The sequence below is a fragment of the Leucopleurus acutus genome, assembly GCF_964270905.1.
Source record: "Leucopleurus acutus genome assembly, chromosome: 8".
In the NCBI taxonomy this organism is placed as follows: domain Eukaryota; kingdom Metazoa; phylum Chordata; class Mammalia; order Artiodactyla; family Delphinidae; genus Leucopleurus; species Leucopleurus acutus.
The window spans coordinates 83195259-83212756 of record NC_139151.1 but is presented as its reverse complement, the minus strand read 5'-3'; the positions used below and the strand labels follow the sequence as shown (position 1 = coordinate 83212756).

Below are 17498 nucleotides of genomic sequence, written 5' to 3'. Positions count from 1 at the left end.
TATACCAAAATGGTCTGTATACCTACAGTAGCATTATTGAGGACCAGTATTTTTATGTAGTAAGTTATTAGCATATGGACAATTGATGTTTCCAGAAGGAAAGAAAACACATTTTTAGAGTGGGTTTTTATCAGTGCAAAACAAAAATATACATCCCTCTCCGGTAGCTTGTTTTTTTACAAAGCTTGCCTAGTGAATCAGACCCACAAAGTACTTGAATCTGATTTTTGGAAAGGCCAGGTACTATTATTGTTCAAAATGCACTTTCACTGAGTTTTAAAAGTTTCTTTTATATTTAAAATAAGGGTTCAAATATGCACATTCAATTTTTATAGTATTTATTTGCAAAGCATATACTAAATAGTAATTGGCTGTTAATCTTATAGACATGGTAGCTAGGGTAGTAAATCGATGACCTACTAAGTATTTTTGACAAGCAATTTTCATATCCGATGACCTCACATTTCCTTTTCAGTGTCAAATGCTATGTAATTGTTCCGTTGTGTGTTTGTATAAAACGAATCACAACACGGTGAGAAAAAGGTTAGCCTTATTAAAATAATAACCCAACTAAAATATTCACTTGAGCTAATTCAGATTGTTCATAATGCTTTCAAAGGACATAGCAAAGCTTTTGTGGAGTATTTGCATATTATTTATTATCTATGGACTAAACTGATTTTTTGAAGTTGCTTTACATTTTAAAAGCACCTTTGCTTAATATGAAAGCCCTTTAATTTTAACTGACAGATCAATTCTTAAACTTTATTTTGAAAAGAAAATGGGGAAGAATTTGTGTCTTTCGAATTAAAAGAAGTGAAAAAAATAAACCAGACATTCTAAAAAAATAGAAGAAGAAACCTGATTTTTAGTACTAATGAAATAGCAGGTGACAAAATAGTTGTCTTTTTGATTTTGATCACAAAAAATAAACTGGTAGTGACAGGATATGATGGAGAGATTTGACATCCTGTCATTGATTCAATTATTCTAATTCTGAATAAAAGCTGTATACAGTATGTGTTTATGCTACAGTGGGTTTTTTTTAAGTGACTGACATTCATCATATCGGTTAGACAGTTTTAAAAACCTAGGCTTTGTTTTCCGCAATGTTGTCAAGAACAAATAAAGTATAATTTGTGGTATATTAAAAGCAAACTGCTCAAAAAATGCTAGATATAACTGCTTCAAGATAGGCTAATATATTTGGAAATGTATCTTGAAAATTCAGTTTCTCCTAACAGATGTTAAACAGCTTTTTTTAAAAACTGAGACTCAAGTTACCTTTCTAACTTTTACTTTTTGTCTACTATTTGTCAAAAGCTTTGAGAATATGGAACTATGATTCGAAAAACTAGTATTTCATATGAAAACGAGTTCAATATATCCACAAAGCCATGTTTATATTGTTATAACTGTACACACCTACCAATGTTCATAATTAACAAAGGGCTTTACCTGATGCAACGGAAATCTGAGTTAGCTTTTTTTATACTTTGTCTCAGACCGATGTTTTGTAAACATCTCTCACCAAGCTTCAATACTTGTTTTTCCCCAGTATCCTAGCATGAATGTAGCTGTCGGTTTGAATTTCAATCCTGAATTATGTCTATTGACATAATTTCACAGTGCGGACTTTAATTGTTTCAACAGAGACCATCTACTTTTTTGTCTAAGTTTTCTATCACTCAAGTTCTTTATATTTATTAACTACTAGGGCAGACTAATTATTTTTAATGGAGTCTTAATCCCAAAATACTATCTTGTTTTCATCAATTTCATAACAGGATGCATAAATGCAAATTCATTTTATTTTAGTCTTCATATATTAGCAAACAAATTTTTTCACTTCTTAAAAAAAACCTTAGCATTTTTGGTAGGAGGTGTCTTTTTCAGAAATGAAGAGAAAATACGTTTTTCATATATAATTTTGAATTTCATAATGTTTTATATGCTACCTGCTGTAACATGCACTTCACCATGACCTGAGTGCCTTAAACACACATACACTAATGACCACTGTAAGGCATCTTGATTTGCTTTTATTTAAAAATAAAATTATTGGGGCTTCCCTGGTGGCGCAGTGGTTGAGAGTCCGCCTGCTGATGCAGGGGACACGGGTTCGTGCCTCGGTCCGGGAAGATCCCACATGTCGCGGAGCAGCTGGGCCCGTGAGCCATGGCCGCTGAGCCTGCGCGGCCGGAGCCTGTGCTCGGCAACGGGAGAGGCCACGGCAGTGAGAGGCCCACGTACCGCAAAAAAAAAAAAAAATTATCTATTTTCTCTAGATATAGCATAAAACAAAATTTAAAGTGAAAGTATTTCTGCTGTACTATTTCTGTATAGAAAGTTGGTTAAAATAATGAAGAACGGTGGCCTCATTTTGCAATCCTAACTGTTTTTCAAGGATTGGAGGTCAAATCGTTAAGAAAAATATTTACATAAGCTATTAGCAATCATAATTAGAGTGTCATATAATTCTGCATCAGCCACTAAGGAGGAATCACTAGAAGTCCAGGTGCTTCTTGCCTTGGGCCGTCATGCCACAGCCTGGGCCCAGCAGCTTGGCGGATTCTGCCAGATCCTGTTTGCTCGAGCGGCTCACTGTGTCTGACAAGTCTGGAGGCAAATGCAGTCGCTATGGCAGAAGATTTCAGGGGAAGGAAAGAAAGAAGAAAAGAAATAATTTTGCTTTTGCCAGCACACTTCAGAATACAATATTATGCTCTGTTGATCAGCATTTAGTCTTGCATATAAAATTCCTGCTAAAACAGTTCTTCAGACTGAAGCCCAATATAATCACATCCTATTCCTACTAGATTTTACAAATTGTAGCCATTGCAGAAACTGGACCAGGAATCTTAGTGGCACATTTCCAGAGTCCAAACCTAAATGTATTAAGATTTTTCTTACTGAGGTAGAAGTGAAAACATGGAAGTGCATAAATAAAAGCATAATTGAAAAATATCACATAATAATGGCAGAGCTGTTTTTTGGCTTTTTTTTTTTTTTTTGGCTAGAGCTCCAAGATGGTATTATTTTTCAACTGAATGTAGCTTTTCAGCAATTATGGATTCCCACAAATGCTTGTTTCCCTTTGTCTATTAAGTTGACCTAATGATTTTTATTTTAAGGCTATACTTTCTTTAAGGAACTTACAATTTTCATAGACAAATGTCATATTGACATAATGAAAAAAATGATACCAATCAAAGGGTCAATATTTTTCAAACGCCCAGATAAGTCAGCCATAACATCTGCTGTAGGTCTTGGTAGTTTCTGTGCATCATGTTGGGTCATGTTTTCAAACATACAGTGTAGCTTTGAACATCTCTCCATCCTAACTGTTTTTCTGCAGATACAGGTTGATTTAAGGAGAGCCAGTAACCAACCATCATTACAAAACAGTTACTGTAATTAGGGAGAAATATTCATATTTCAAAAGACCTTTTTTGGTTTTCAAAAGGATCTCTATCAAATTCCTTCAACTATCAGTGCTCCCAGACCACATGATTTGTTTCATAAAAATCCAAACTCAAAGGAACATGTTTCTTGCATGAGGCAGAGTGGGTGTGCGAGGCTAAAGGTAAGTAGGGCAGGATGGGGTCATCCCCTGATGACTAAGCAAAGCCTTGATGAGGTGAACTGGCCTGGAGACAACCTACCTGAAACCCTTCATTTGAAAACTCCCTTCAATATGAAAAAAAAAAAAAAAAAATCAAGATGAAAAAGGGAAAAACCATTTTTTTGGGTCAAAATATTGTGATCCACCAGCATATGTTCTGGCTAGTTTCTTTCCTGATAAAAGGCTTGTTTATTGTCATGTAAACACAAGCTGTGTGCAAGGATCAAAACATTTTAAAACATTAAAAATAATTTATGAAAATATTCTTCCTTGATTTCAGTTTGCTGGTACAAATATATCTAGGATGAAAGACACTATTATATAGATATGTGATCAACAAAGATGTCAGAAAGGTCCAGAAAAGCTATAATATCCATACAGTAATATAAATATAGTATTATTCATTTGTATGCTTAGCACCCAGCCTGTCACTTAAGTCATTAAATGTCTATTTCTTGAATAATAAAAAAGAACTCAAATAAGACATATTTTGCCTTTGCTTTAAACAATTCTTTCATTTCTTCATACCCTAGTTTCAGAAAGGATTTAAGGTATGAATGAAAGTGTGAAAGGCTCAGGAAGGAATCTAAAAGACATGCGTGACTCTAAAGTCTGAGGACACGAATGTCTTTGCAGTAGTGTTAACTCTATCAATGTTCATGTGAGGAAGCAGGAAGAGATATTTAATTATATGGCTGAGTTTAAATGTTTAAGATCTTGTAGTAATTGCTAATGAGCAAAGGAAAAATGACTAGGGTATATGCATGACCTGAAGGCTCTCTGAAACTTAAAGAAAAGTCACCATTAAAAAACATATGTGTGGGGGCTTCCCTGGTGGCGCAGTGGTTGAGAGTCCGCCTGCCGATGCAGGGGACACGGGTTTGTGCCCCGGTCAGGGAGGATCCCACATGCCGCGGAGTGGCTGGGCCCGTGAGCCATGGCCGCTGAGCCTGCGCGTCGGGAGCCTGTGCTCCGCAACGGGAGAGGCCACAACAGTGAGAGGCCCGCGTACCGCAAAAAAAAAACAAACAAAAAAACCCTTATGTGTGTGTTTTCGTGTGTGTGTGTGTGTGTTTGTGTGTACTTTTGTTTGGGACCTCACAAAGATGAGGTCAGATGATGATTAGGCTGTTTAGGAAATCAACTGGAGTCAACAAATATTTAGAATCTACTCGAAGCAAGGCATTCTGAAAAGATATGTGAACAGAGCACCCTCCACACTCCGTGCTGCCTTACAATCCAGTAACAGGCATGAGGCAAGCACACAGGTAACCCTCATAGTGAGCAGTCCAAGTTTTGTCTACAAGAACAGCAGAGACAAAGCAGAAATCCTGCTGCGGGGAAGGGGGCCAGAAAAAGCTTCACCGAGATGGGCTAGGTGTTAAATACTGAACTGGATTCTGACATACAGAAATGGTGATTTGCTTAACGGTGGAATGGATACATCTCCAAGATGCATTTGGTGGAAGGCTTCTACTGCTCTGACAATCCAAATGAGGAAACTAATGTAGTTTATTCAGAACCAGCATAATACCATTTATTTCAGGAGCTTACCTATTTGCTAAAAATTTCTTTTCCTTTGCTTCTCTAGGCAATGAGTGTGAGCCAGTTGGCGGAAAGCCCTTCATAGCAAAAGTAGCTAAATGTGATGTGTGACATGCTTGGAAATCTTTCAGCTTGAATGGCTTTGAAGAAGAGTCAAATACCATTCGTGTGTAACTTCTGAGAACAAAAATTTGGGGTGATGTGGTTAAATGCTTCTAACCAAATGTCACACCGTAAAAGCTAGTTGCGCACCTGTGTCCTTTGAAAAAAGCCAAAGGATGGCTCTTGGAAACATGTGAATCTACGTGTGATTTTGCCAGCTTTTGTTGATTATTACTTGAATGAGCTTACTCTGCAGCCTAAATTCTCAAGCAGTGGGTTTTGTTTTCTCCCTTTCTAAGCCTCCCCCCGTGCACCACGTCAGTGCGATGTGAAGCAGCGAGGAAGAAGGAGAGATCAGGTTCCAGGCTTGCCAGGTGTGTCAGGCACTTTCCCTTTGAGGCTTCCAAAGCATTTACACACTTGACACGTCAACGTTCAGATGCTGCTGTACCCCAGATCTGTCTTCTGAGAAAATGTGCTGTAAGATACTCTACACAGTATGGTGACCTCTTTAGACCAAAGCTGCAAGGCTGTGGGGGTATAAACGTTTGGACCTTGATAATGGTTATGGTTTCAGTAAAAATCAAGACTATCAAAAAATCTTGTAGAGATTCAATCTTGTAAACCAGATCAAGGTATTCATCTTTCTCATTTTATACCTGGGGTTCTGAGGCCAGAGCCAAAAACATACCTTACATCTTTTTTTAAATTTTATTTTATTTTATCCATTTATTTAATTTTTGGCTGCACTGGGTCTTCGCTGCTGCACATGGGTTTTTCCTCTAGTTGCTGAGAGCGGGGGGCTACTCTTCGTTGTGGTGCACTGGCTTCTCATTGCGGTGGCTTCTCTTGTTGCGGAGCATGAGCTCTAGGCGCGCAGGCTTCAGTAGTTGTGGCTCGCCGACTCTAGAGGGCAGGCTCAGTAGTTGTGGCTCGCGGGCTCTAGAGTGCAGGCTCAGTAGTTGTGGCTCGTGGGCTCTAGAGCGCAGGCTCAATAGTTGTGGCTCGCGGCTCAGTAGTTGTGGCTCGCGGGCTCTAGAGCGCAGGCTCAGTAGTTGTGGCGCATGGGCTTAGTTGCTCTGCATCATGTGGGATCTTTTCAGACCAGGGCGCGAACTGGTGTCCCCTGCATTGGCAGGCGGATTCTTAACCACTGTGCCACCAGGGAAGCCCTACCTTACATCTTGAGCTAAAATTTTTTCCACCTGATTTTCTTTTCCCAAATTCTGGGAGGAAGGGATTGTGCTGCTGAGGAAGGAGATGCTTGTCTGGCTGACTGCCTGCCTATTTTTTCCATGAATGCCTTGTCTAGAATGATGATTTCTATGTAGGCAAAGGGATCTGGGAAAGGTGCGACAACTCCCAAGCTTCCACAGAGGCCTATGTACTTTCCAGCGATTTATCCCACTGCGTTAATGGGTCCCTTTTCTTAAGCACTACAAGGTGGGAAACAGCGAGGCTGACAAAATGCCCTGGCGGATAAGGGGAGTTCCTGCCAAAAGGCACCCTTAGCCCCATAGGAAGCCCTGGGTCATAATAAAGAAGTAGCAGCTGAAGTGCTTTGCTCTGTGGCCCCAGGGAGTACCAAGCCGAGCTGGACTGAGATTCTTCCCCCTCTGCCTACCTCTCTGTCCCTTTGTTGGCCTGAGCCACTGACTATATTTTGTTCCTTCTTGAGTCAGCACCTCTACTGATCGTACATAGGATTGGGTTTCCTGGCTCCACAGTTCTCTTCCTAATTCCTTTTCTCCCAGCCTGCCAGACCTGTGCTCAGCACTCACAGTTCCCAGACAGAAGGGGCAAGATAATGAATCTAGGTTACACCTGGATTTGAGACACATTGCAGGTAAATACCATTAAAATAAGTTAAATCAATTTATATTTTTCATATTTTGCCAAGACCAAACCACCAGGCACTGTTTGTTTTCTGAAAACAACTGATGTAGTACATTTTAACCATTAGGAAATGAGTATTTGTTTTAATTCTTTAAAATTTATGACATTTCCTGAAAAGTCAACCTTTCCATTACTCACAGTCACAGAAATAGGAGTTAATATTTCAAAATACTTCCTAATAGTTTTTTTCTTTTTTCTTTAAAACACAACCAATTTAAATTAAAACTTGTAAACACCTTAGAACATATAGGTTCTACATTGGTCCCTTCACAGAGGCAGCCAGTTTAATACCTCCCTCTGTCACTCGCTCTCAATGTGACTTCAGATAAGTCACTTCACCTGTCTAGCTTCAGTATCCTCATCTATCACAAGTGAATAATTCTCCGCTCATAAGACCGTTATGGGGATCATATGAGATATGAAGTGTTTTGTGAATTATTATTACACTAATTTATTTCTACCTCTTTTTGCTTCAGGAAGGCATTTGAGGTGGCTCGTAAAAATACCTTTGGGAAAGATAAAAATAAGTGAACTTATTAGGGCAAGGAAGTGAATCTACAAATTTAATGAAAAACATATATTTGTAAGCAACAGCAACAGAATATTGGACGTGGCCAGCAGGTCTCATCACTAAGTCTGAGCATTTACTACACATTGCCCTCTACTGCAGTGCTGTAAAGAAATATAAACATAAAAGGAAACTGCAGTCATTGTCTCCGCTTCTGGGAAGATTTAAAAAGGCTAAATAGTTTCCCTCATACTTAGTAAGACAATAGTGAAAATGGGGCGCCTGGCTTCTGGGCCAGTGAAAATATGCATGGCTGTATTAAGGAGGCAATTTGGGGTCCATTTATTTATTTTTATTTATCTATTTTTAAAATTTATTTATTTATTTATTTATTTTTGGCTGCGTTGGGTCTTCGTTGCCGGACGCAACCTTTCTCTAATTGTGGAGGCTACTCTTCGTTGAAGTGCGCAGGCTTCTCATTGCGGTGGCTTCTCTTGTTGCGGAGCACGGGCTCTAGGTGCGCGGGCTTCAGTATTTGTGGCATGTGGGCTCAGTAGTTGTGGCGCGCAGGCTCTAATGCGCAGGCTCACTAGTTGTGGCGCACGGGCTTAGTTGCTCCGCGGCATGTGGGATCTTCCCAGACCAGGGCTTGAACCCGTGTCCCCTGCACTGGCAGGCAGATTCTTAACCACTGTGCCACCAGGGAAGCCCATATTTATTAAAAAAAAATCTATCTTGCACATGTATTTAATGCTGACACGATAACAAAAGAAATGTCAGAAGATGAAGCTTCTCCACTCAAGTTTTAAAAGCATTTCCCCTTCTTTATATCATGGGCAGGAAACCAATGCACAAAAGACTTGCCATCCCACTCCATTGATTCTTTCAAGAGCTGTCTGATGCCCTAACCTGGAGCATGATTTGCTGACTTCTGTAGCCATATTCTGTGTTATGAGGCACTGCTCTGGATGGTAGGGAATGAATTAGAGTACAGGCTAAGTAGCTACCATACAGAGATATCCCAACCCACTTCAGAAAACGGCTAAAAACCAGAAGTTTATTTATCTCCCACTTTACGGGCCAGAAGTAGGCAATGCTGAGCTGGAAGGACTGGTCTGCCATCCTCAACAAGCGGCTCCCACTTCCGGCTCCAAGGCTGATCTTTTTGCTCTCTCTCAGCTGGTGGGAAGCAGGGGCCATGAAGGAAGACTTGCAAGTTGGACACATCACTTCCATACGCATCCAGAACTTAAACATGGCCACACCTGGTTGTGAGGGAGGCTGGGAAATGTTTTAAAATATGTTAAGATGTTCAGCAAACGCATTACTATGGAAGAAGGAGCAAATGGATACTGGGAGACAACCAGTAGTCAGCTACAGTTTTGAGAAGGGCCATAGCAAAACGATCCCCCTCCCGAAGCATTCACTCTGGGTGTGAGCTTCTGCTAATGGCGGAAGGCTCCCTACTTAGCTTCTGACCAAGGAAATGCACACCTGATGCCCCCACCAGCCCAGAGGGCAGGGGTTAAAGTAGTCCTCAGAGTCTCTCTTATATCATAAAAAGAGATATATTTCCTTTGTGGAGAGACTGATTTCCTTCCGGGGGCGCTAGGAGGAGGGTAGAGGGAAGGAACCAGATGAAGCAGGCTTTGATATGTTATTCATCATCACTATTATTTCTTCACAAGATTTCAGAGTGTTATTTCAACTTGCAAAAAGCCCGCACAGTGTTATATGCCGTTATATAATTATTATATTTTTATATTATTGCATTTATATTATTCCATAATCATTACATTATTACAATGCAATGTTACATTGTAGTTATTCTACATCTGGCTAAAATTTTGCAATGTGGAAGATGCATTTGCCTAATTTTGGTGAATTTTGTGTTACTCTTATATATGAGCAGGGCAGTGGAAATCATGCCAGAACCATATTTTTGCTCCTTTTGGATTGCTAAGTGTATGTTTGATAGCAGCCGAATATTTCTGGAGGAAATGCTGCCAAAACATGGTCAGGTTTTAGGTTTCAGTTTTGTTTGTTTGTTTAAGATCCAATTCATCCCCAGGGTTTTGGATTAAAATTGTTTTATTGAATGTCATAATCATACCATATCCTTTGAATTGAAAAAAATTCATTTGGTTCTTCCTGATTGATCTGAAAATTAGACAAAATTTCAGAGCTGGAACATTGCACATTGGCTGCCCATTGAAAAATGCTCAGGTGTGCAATTATTCTGACCGTCAATTATAACTGACAGTATTGTCTTGCCTCCAAACTCACCTCTCTGAAAGCAGATTGTGAAGAACTCACTTGTCTAAACAAAAGTGTGATTTGTGAAAAGGCATGTGTCTGTGGCAGAGATTGCTAGCTTACTCCCAATATCTATTCTCTTCCTTTGCAGCGAGTAAAAGAATCTCTGCATATTAGTGGGACACATGGCCTCCCAGAATAAAGGCCATGCTCCCCAGCTGCCTTTGCCAATAGCTGAGGCTGAGTCATTAAGCTCTGGTTGCTTCATCTTGAGCAGAAGTGCTATGATTAAGTTCAAGGTTAGATCCTTAGAGAGGGGGAGGTGCCAATTACTTCCCTTTTCCCTTGGCATCGTTATTCGACCCCAGCAAGAGGGCCCCCGCTCTGGGCCCTGACCCACCCCTCCTCATGGGGTGAGGAATTAACAGGGTGGAGGGGATGTGCCCATCTAGAGCCTGTACCCTTCATTATAGGACACACTCTGGGTACTCAGAACCTCGGAACTCCCTGTGCAAATGGCCACAAAGCCTGCACAGGTCTCTTCCCCAGGTTTGTCCACTGTGGGCGAACTGTGTTGTCTACGTGCACACCCTGGGGCCCCAGCAGGAGCCAAGGGGTGGCTGTTTGTGGGGAGTGTGGACAGAGTTTGGATGTGAAGCCTGGGTGTCCCCAAGCACAATCACGTTGCCCGCTGTGTGTGGGAAGGAGACAGGGGTGGGGAGAGAAAGGAGATGGGCTGTAGGCCCGTTCTTCCTATGTCTCCATGTTCTGGAGTAGAGCCCTGATCCTAAATTTAAACTTGGCTTTCCAGGTAGGTATATTTGTGAAGGAAGGAAGGGAAAGCATATTTAATGATTTTTTGGCTTGATAACTTAAAAATATTGAGGCATATAATAATGTGGTCTTTTATTTGCATTCCTGCTCTAGGCTCCACAACGTTAGGGACAAGCCAAACTTCCCTCTTCCCACTCGCTGAAATGTGGACTTGAGGGTAGGTGCTGAAGCAGCTGTCCAGGGCCATCAAACGGAAGCTATGGGCTGAGGAGGGCACAGCAAAACCACAGAATTAGTTTAGGGTATCTTGACACCAGAAGAGCCCTGGGCCACCGAATTGAGCTTTTATGGGGTATGTGTTCCATATTATTTAAGCCACTGCATTTTTGAATTTCTTTAATAGCAGCCTAACCTATATCCTCCTTATGGCGAATTTGGTACCTGAAAAATGGATCGAGTTCTACCATCAAAATCTAAGTTGGCAGTATATATTAGTCCATGCCACTCTCTCACCTCGTCCCAGCTCACCCTTCCCCCACCCCGTGTCCTCAAGTCCATTCTCTATATCTGCGTCTTTATTCCTGTCCTGCCCCTAGATTCTTCATAACCATTTTTTTTTAAGATTCCGTATATATGTGTTAGCTGATTCACTTTGTTATAGAGCAGAAACTAACACACCATTGAGAAGCAATCAGACGCCAATAAAGATGTTTTAAAAAAAGAAAAATCTAAGTTGGCTTAGTGGTTGGAAGGTGGGCAGTGAGGTCAGTATCACAGATTGGAAAGCTGACTACCCTTGTTAGGCCTGTGGCTCTAGTTGAAACACTGGAGAAATTCAGCATATTGTTGTGTTAGTGGCTTCTTGCCATTTTTGGAAAAAATATTTACAAAAGAGAAATGAACTTAGGCTAGAGCTATAGAATATGCAAGAAGAGGTAGAGGGACTACAACTCTATTAAAGGAAATGCCCTGCCTGCAGCTCACAACTTAAAGTGAATAAAAGCTTGGTAATTTGGGATGTCAGAGAGTTGAAAAAACCCAGCTATTTCTGCAATTGCACACCAGAGCAGGCAACCTTCACAGATCTCTTTGCCCCTAAGCCTTGGTGAAATACCTCATTAAGAGGCTGGCCAGAAAATGGGGGCCGGCTCAGAGACAAAAGTCAGATTAAGGGTGTTGCCTTCCCTCTCAAGTCAATTATTTCAGATGGCTTCAAGCTAGTTACAAGTAAGATGAAAGAGATGGGTATAGGTAGAACAGAGAGGCCAGAAAATAAGACTCAAGTCTTACAAGGTAAGAGTTGTGGTGGACATGCACCCATTTCAACTGCCTTGTGGTGTGTCTGCCTGCAGGTAAGAGGCTGGAGAAGTGTGAATTAGGCTTATCCAGTTAGATGCAGCTGTACTATTTAGAAGGTGGAAGAGAAGCAGGTGCTCTCCTCCTGCTACTTTTACTGCTGCAATTGGCAAGCACTGTTGCAGGGACAGTTTTTTTTGTTGTTGTGTTTTTCTGCATTCTAGTGACTAGTCAACAGCTTCATAGGCTTCATGGAAGCAGAGAGGCAGCTGTGGAAATGGAGGCCAGCCCAGTGTTTCAGTGTCCAGTGACTTGCTTGATGGGGGCCAAGAAGCACTGGCAGCAGTGGCAGCGGGAAGTTACTTGCCCCAAGATTGCAGCTGTGTGCTTTCAGTGAATAGCTCCAGTTGCGGTCTCCCAGTTCCTCTCCTTCCTGACTTTGGTGGAGGCAGTAGCCTCCCTGGAGGCCAGTTTGGTGACATTATCCTTCAGCCCTTCCAATTATTGCACTAGTTCCCGGTTTTCTGGTATAACCTTTCTGACTGCATCAAATAATCAGATGGGATCTGTTTCCTGCAGCTGAACCTGAGAACTATGTCTGGACAACTCTTTGGCTGTGATTACTTGCATGTGGAAGCAAAGGGAAGCAAATCAACTCGGAACCTCATAAAATTTTGAGGGGGTTGTTTTGCCAAAGAAACTACAAGCTTGGTCAAGAGTCTATGAGTATTCAACCCCTAAAGAAATCTTAAGTCCCCAAATCTGATCTATCAATAAGTGGGCTGTAAAAACTGCAGCCCCCAAAGGGCCCAGACTCTAATAGTGACTTCACGTAGCCGTCAATGATAATGGACAAGGAATAACTTTCTAAAGGGATACAAAGGAGAGTGGATAAGGGAGTTCCTTCCAGAGGGCAGAACTGAGGGTTACAAACTGGGCTACACTCCTCTACTGCCAGGGCAGAGAATTTTTGCAGTTTCTCTGCTGTAGGATTCCCCACTCACCCCTGAAGAAGAGGTAAGTGTGTGGGAAGAGGCTGTGCACGGATATTTGGATTCCGAAGGGCTGCGGACTCTGATAGAGACTGTCAGTAACCTCCAGTGTCCACTCTCCCTTCCTCCTTTAGTAGAAGAACCCGGGGATATACGGCCATCCTGAATAAAGACTTTACTTCCAAGCTTCCCTTTCAACTGGTTGTAGAATACGTGACCAAGTCTGAAAAATACCGAAGTGCTGTTGCAACTTCAGGGTATTCAAATGGGATTTGAACTCAGGCATTCTGGCTTCAAAGTCCACATTCTTACTCACTGCTCTATGTGCCAGAACTTTTCTAAGCACTGGAGGTAAAATACTGAACAAGACAGGCAAAATCCTTGCTTTCAAAAAACTTACAACTTCAGAAAGGGACAATACATAGACATTTATTAACACAAGGAGAGACAGCTAACATACAGGAAAGCCAACCAATGGAGAAGATAATTCAGACAGTGAGAAGTCTTTTAAGGAAATGAAACATGGTGATACGATACTTTCTGGGGGTACTACTTTAATTGGTGAAAGCCTTTCTGCAGAGCACATTTGAGCTAAGATCTAAATTTTCAGAAAAGACCAATGAGGACCTGAAAAAGAAGTTTCCAGGCAAAGGGAATGAAATACAAAAGTCTTAAGGTAGGAATAAGCTTGGCATTTTTGAAGGACAGAAAAAAGGGCACCTTTCCTGGAGCAGTCACCAAACAGGGGAGTGGCCGCGGCTAGGAGAAGTTTGGCTTGGTAGTAGCACGGTGGGAGTGGGAGGATGCTGTGGGTCAATAACAGAAAACCACAGTTGTTGCAGACGTGTATTCTATTAAAGACATAATTTTCCAAAAGGTGGTGTACACAGGCTGTTCTAGATCCTGCTTTCTTTCTTTTCTTTTCTTTTTTTCCTGCTTTCTTTTGATTCAGAAAAGACATTCTAGTCACTAAGTGACCCACAGGGTCCTCCCACTCCCACCGTGCTCCTGTGGGGTGTGGTGGTTTCCAGCCTCACTCCTGCCCAGCAGGAAGATTCCAGGTGGAGGGGTTGGGCCCTGTGTGAAGTGTGCATGGAGGAAAGACTCTGGCAGTGCTGTCTGTGGGGATGGCTTGTTGCGTTTAATCCTCTTAAAATGTGAGTCAGCATCTTTTGGACTACATCATAGTAAGAATACCACCATGTTTCAGTTCCAATGTTCCTGAACTTTCAGACATTGGAGATATGGGGAGTCATGTTATTCTCCTCCTTTATTTCATACACTGATGGAGAACAAACTAGATTATTCCTGGAGAACTTTCCTTAAAATAGTTGTACCTTTGGGCTTCCCTGGTGGCGCAGTGGTTGAGAGTCCGCCTGCCGATGCAGGGGACATGGGTTTGTGCCCCGGTCTGGGAAGATCCCACACGCTGCGGAGCGGCTGGGCCCGTGAGCCATGGCCGCTGAGCCTGCGCGTCCGGAGCCTGTGCTCCGCAACGGGAGAGGCCACAACAGTGAGAGGCCCGTGTATCGCAAAAAAAAAAAAAAAAAGTTGTGCTTTCTACACAAACTAAAGGCAGTATCTTTTTCTTTTCTTTGGGTCTCTCCTTTTTCTTTTGCACATTTTATTCTCCTTCATGTTCTAACATGAGCAGGAGTGAAAAAAATATACCATTTAGGTAACAGTTGGAATAAAGTGACTTGAATTGTGACCTGAACTTGGACAGTAGAAACTGTGAAAGATGCCTAACCCGCCCCCGCCCCCCACCACTAGCCTCTTCTCTGGGATGGATAAAGGATAAAGGAATCGGGTGGCTAAGTCCCACATGGCCACTGTGATCCTGTGGTTGTGCGTCACGGCCTGAATGAGACTCCCCATATCTCCTGAACGGACTCCCTCTCATTCATCCTTCCTGAATTGTAGCAGGGCTTCTCACTCTGGCAACCTTTTGACTGGTCTCCAACTCTGCTTAACCCAAGGCTTGTATGGGCTCTGGATCTCACAAGGCAGGCAGGAGCATATAAGCTCCAGAGCGTATAGAATCTGAATTAAGCTTGAGCAGGGCCAAGCTGAGAGACTCTTGAGATCTAGGGCCTACTGCTGCTCTGGCAGTAAGCAGAAGAAGGCTGAGATCTTTCTGTGGAGAGACCGTCGTTTTGATGGGCTCTTCAAGCCTGCTTTGTCCAGAAGGCCCCTTTTCTACCCGAGACAAGTGAGGAAACATTTTAGGAGCAATATTTTGGTACTACCCTTCCGATGGCTTAAGAATAGTAAGATATTTTAGGAACATATACCGTTTTCAGATCTGAATGTTGAGCTTGAAAAAAACACTTCTTTTAGAAATAAAGTCAAACTACTAATTATATGAGAACTTTTTTTCTCTTAAAGCATATGGAAACTATTCTGGAGGTGGCAAAGGGTATAATCTGCTCGTCTGCTAGAATTCAAACTAATGTTTGCTCTTTACTATAATCTGAAGCCTCCTACTCAGGAAACTGGTAGCAGATAAATATGTGTGTAAGCTCAAGGCTGATCCCTAAATCCTAGAGATTTCTGAAACTATAGCAGATGCACTTTAACTTAGGGACTGGCAGAGGTCTGACTGATACATAGCTAATGGAAGAGATGAATTCTAACATGTGTAAAAGCAGGGATCAGAGAATTTTGAAATCAGATAATTGCTTAAGTTATCACACTAATTTCAGTCCACTAAGTAACTCCAAACTGGCAGCTTTGGGTGAACACGCCCTCAACCATATATTTTCGTATGTAAGTATGAACATATATTGATTTCCTTTTGGCTGTCCATGAATGAGTCCTGGGAGCATAATAGCCAATGTGTTTGCTTGCATAATGCCCTACAGTGTATGCAGAACATTGCTCCACAAAGCCCTGAGATGGGGTATGAAGGGCTCGGTGGAAATGGCAATGTACAACATGTCGACAGCATTAAATCTCCCAACTGCTCTGTAGTTACTTTGAGATCCCCACGTTTAAGGGTTTGCTAGTTCCTGGATATGAAGAAAGAATTTTTAATGGGGCCAACTGTAGGTGTTTACAAGGGGGAATTGTTGTTTTTTATTAGGAGCTGCCTTATGTTCAATAGTTGTATTTACTTTGTCAAGCTAGCCAGAATTAGAAATCCCCATTGCTAGGCAGCCCAGAGCGTCTGTGAAGTATTTCTGGGCATTCAGAACTGAGGCATGTGCTGCCCAAAGGCAGGTTTCATTACAGTGTGTTATTTAGTCCTTGTTCGTCCCTCCCTACCCACACACCCCCAGATAGCAGTGCTTCTATAACAGGAAATCTTGCTTACTTTATGCTGAAACATATTTACATGACTGAAACACGACAATTAACACATTTGTAAGGCTTGAGGGATAGGCACACTTTAATGGTTTTTTGAAGCAGGCAGATTTCCTGGAGCTTTTAATCTTATTTTATTTTGTTCTGCATGCGTGAACAAGTTCTTCTTTACTATAGGTATTTGACAAAGTCTACCTGGTGTGAATGTGAATGAAAAGAAAATAATGTAAAACTTAACTTTACGTTTTATCTTTGCCAAACCGTTCCTAACTGCTTTCACCAGTTCAATGTATATTGAGGGCTATGCTATTATTTTTGACATGTTGTGTTAGCTTTTATACAAAGGCGGTTAGGTAGTATGTTTTTGGCTTGACAAAATGAAATGTGGCTTTCTCTCTACTGACAGTATAAAAACTTTTCATGATGAATGAAAAGTATCAATTACAGTGGTGATTTTCCACACTCTTCATGGTCAAAGGTACACTCTCCTAGGTGGTGTATATTTCACTTGCTCCAAATTTAAATTAACAGCCAGGTGGTATAAAGCAGTATTATTTGATAAGCGCTATTGTGTGTGTGCGCGTGTGTATATGAGTGTGATGTTTATTTATACATATAAATATACATATAACATGGCAATGTTAGGAATATTTTAATATCTTTAAGTGTATAGATTAATTGCCGAAATCTTGGTAAAATTTTAGAAAAAATCCCTTTCATATCAGAACCCTCGGTAATGAAATGAAACTTCCATTTTCCTTTTGATTTCTGCATGTTAACTCGGAAACCCCCGCCCCAATTCTCACTAAAAGTGTACGGCAGATTTACAGATTACACTGGTTTCAAATAGTCACCCAGTACATCTATCTCTCCCCTCCACAGACCTCCTTCCTCACCAATTTCAAAGGCAGCTCAGTGAACAGACTGGGCAAAGCGAGAGCCCTCTCTCTACATGCCTTAGGGCGGTGATGGGGCAGCACCAGACCGAGTGCACTAGCTGAGGGATACAGATTAGAGATGAGGACCTTACTCCAAAGAGTAACTCTCTGCTGAAGTGACTTCACAGATAAGAAGTATGCAGAGAATCAATTTAGTCTTAGATAGAAAACCTCCCCATGAATAATGGGAGATAAAGTTAAAGGATATGAAGCAAATAAAGCAAGAAAAAAATACTGATGATCAGAAAAGAGCAAAATAT

General features: G+C 41.5%; 1 protein-coding gene across 1 annotated transcript in view; it reads right to left on the bottom strand.

Moving 5' to 3' along the window:
* Positions 1-1855: 1855 nt before the first annotated feature.
* ELP4 (elongator acetyltransferase complex subunit 4) overlaps positions 1856-17498 on the bottom strand; it is a 241249-nt gene continuing 225606 nt past the window's right edge. Inside the window, exon 10 of the mRNA XM_082844011.1 lies at positions 1856-2638. Coding sequence (XP_082700137.1) covers positions 2507-2638 — 132 coding nt within the window. The 3' untranslated portion in view covers positions 1856-2506. The remainder of the gene's footprint in view (positions 2639-17498) is intronic.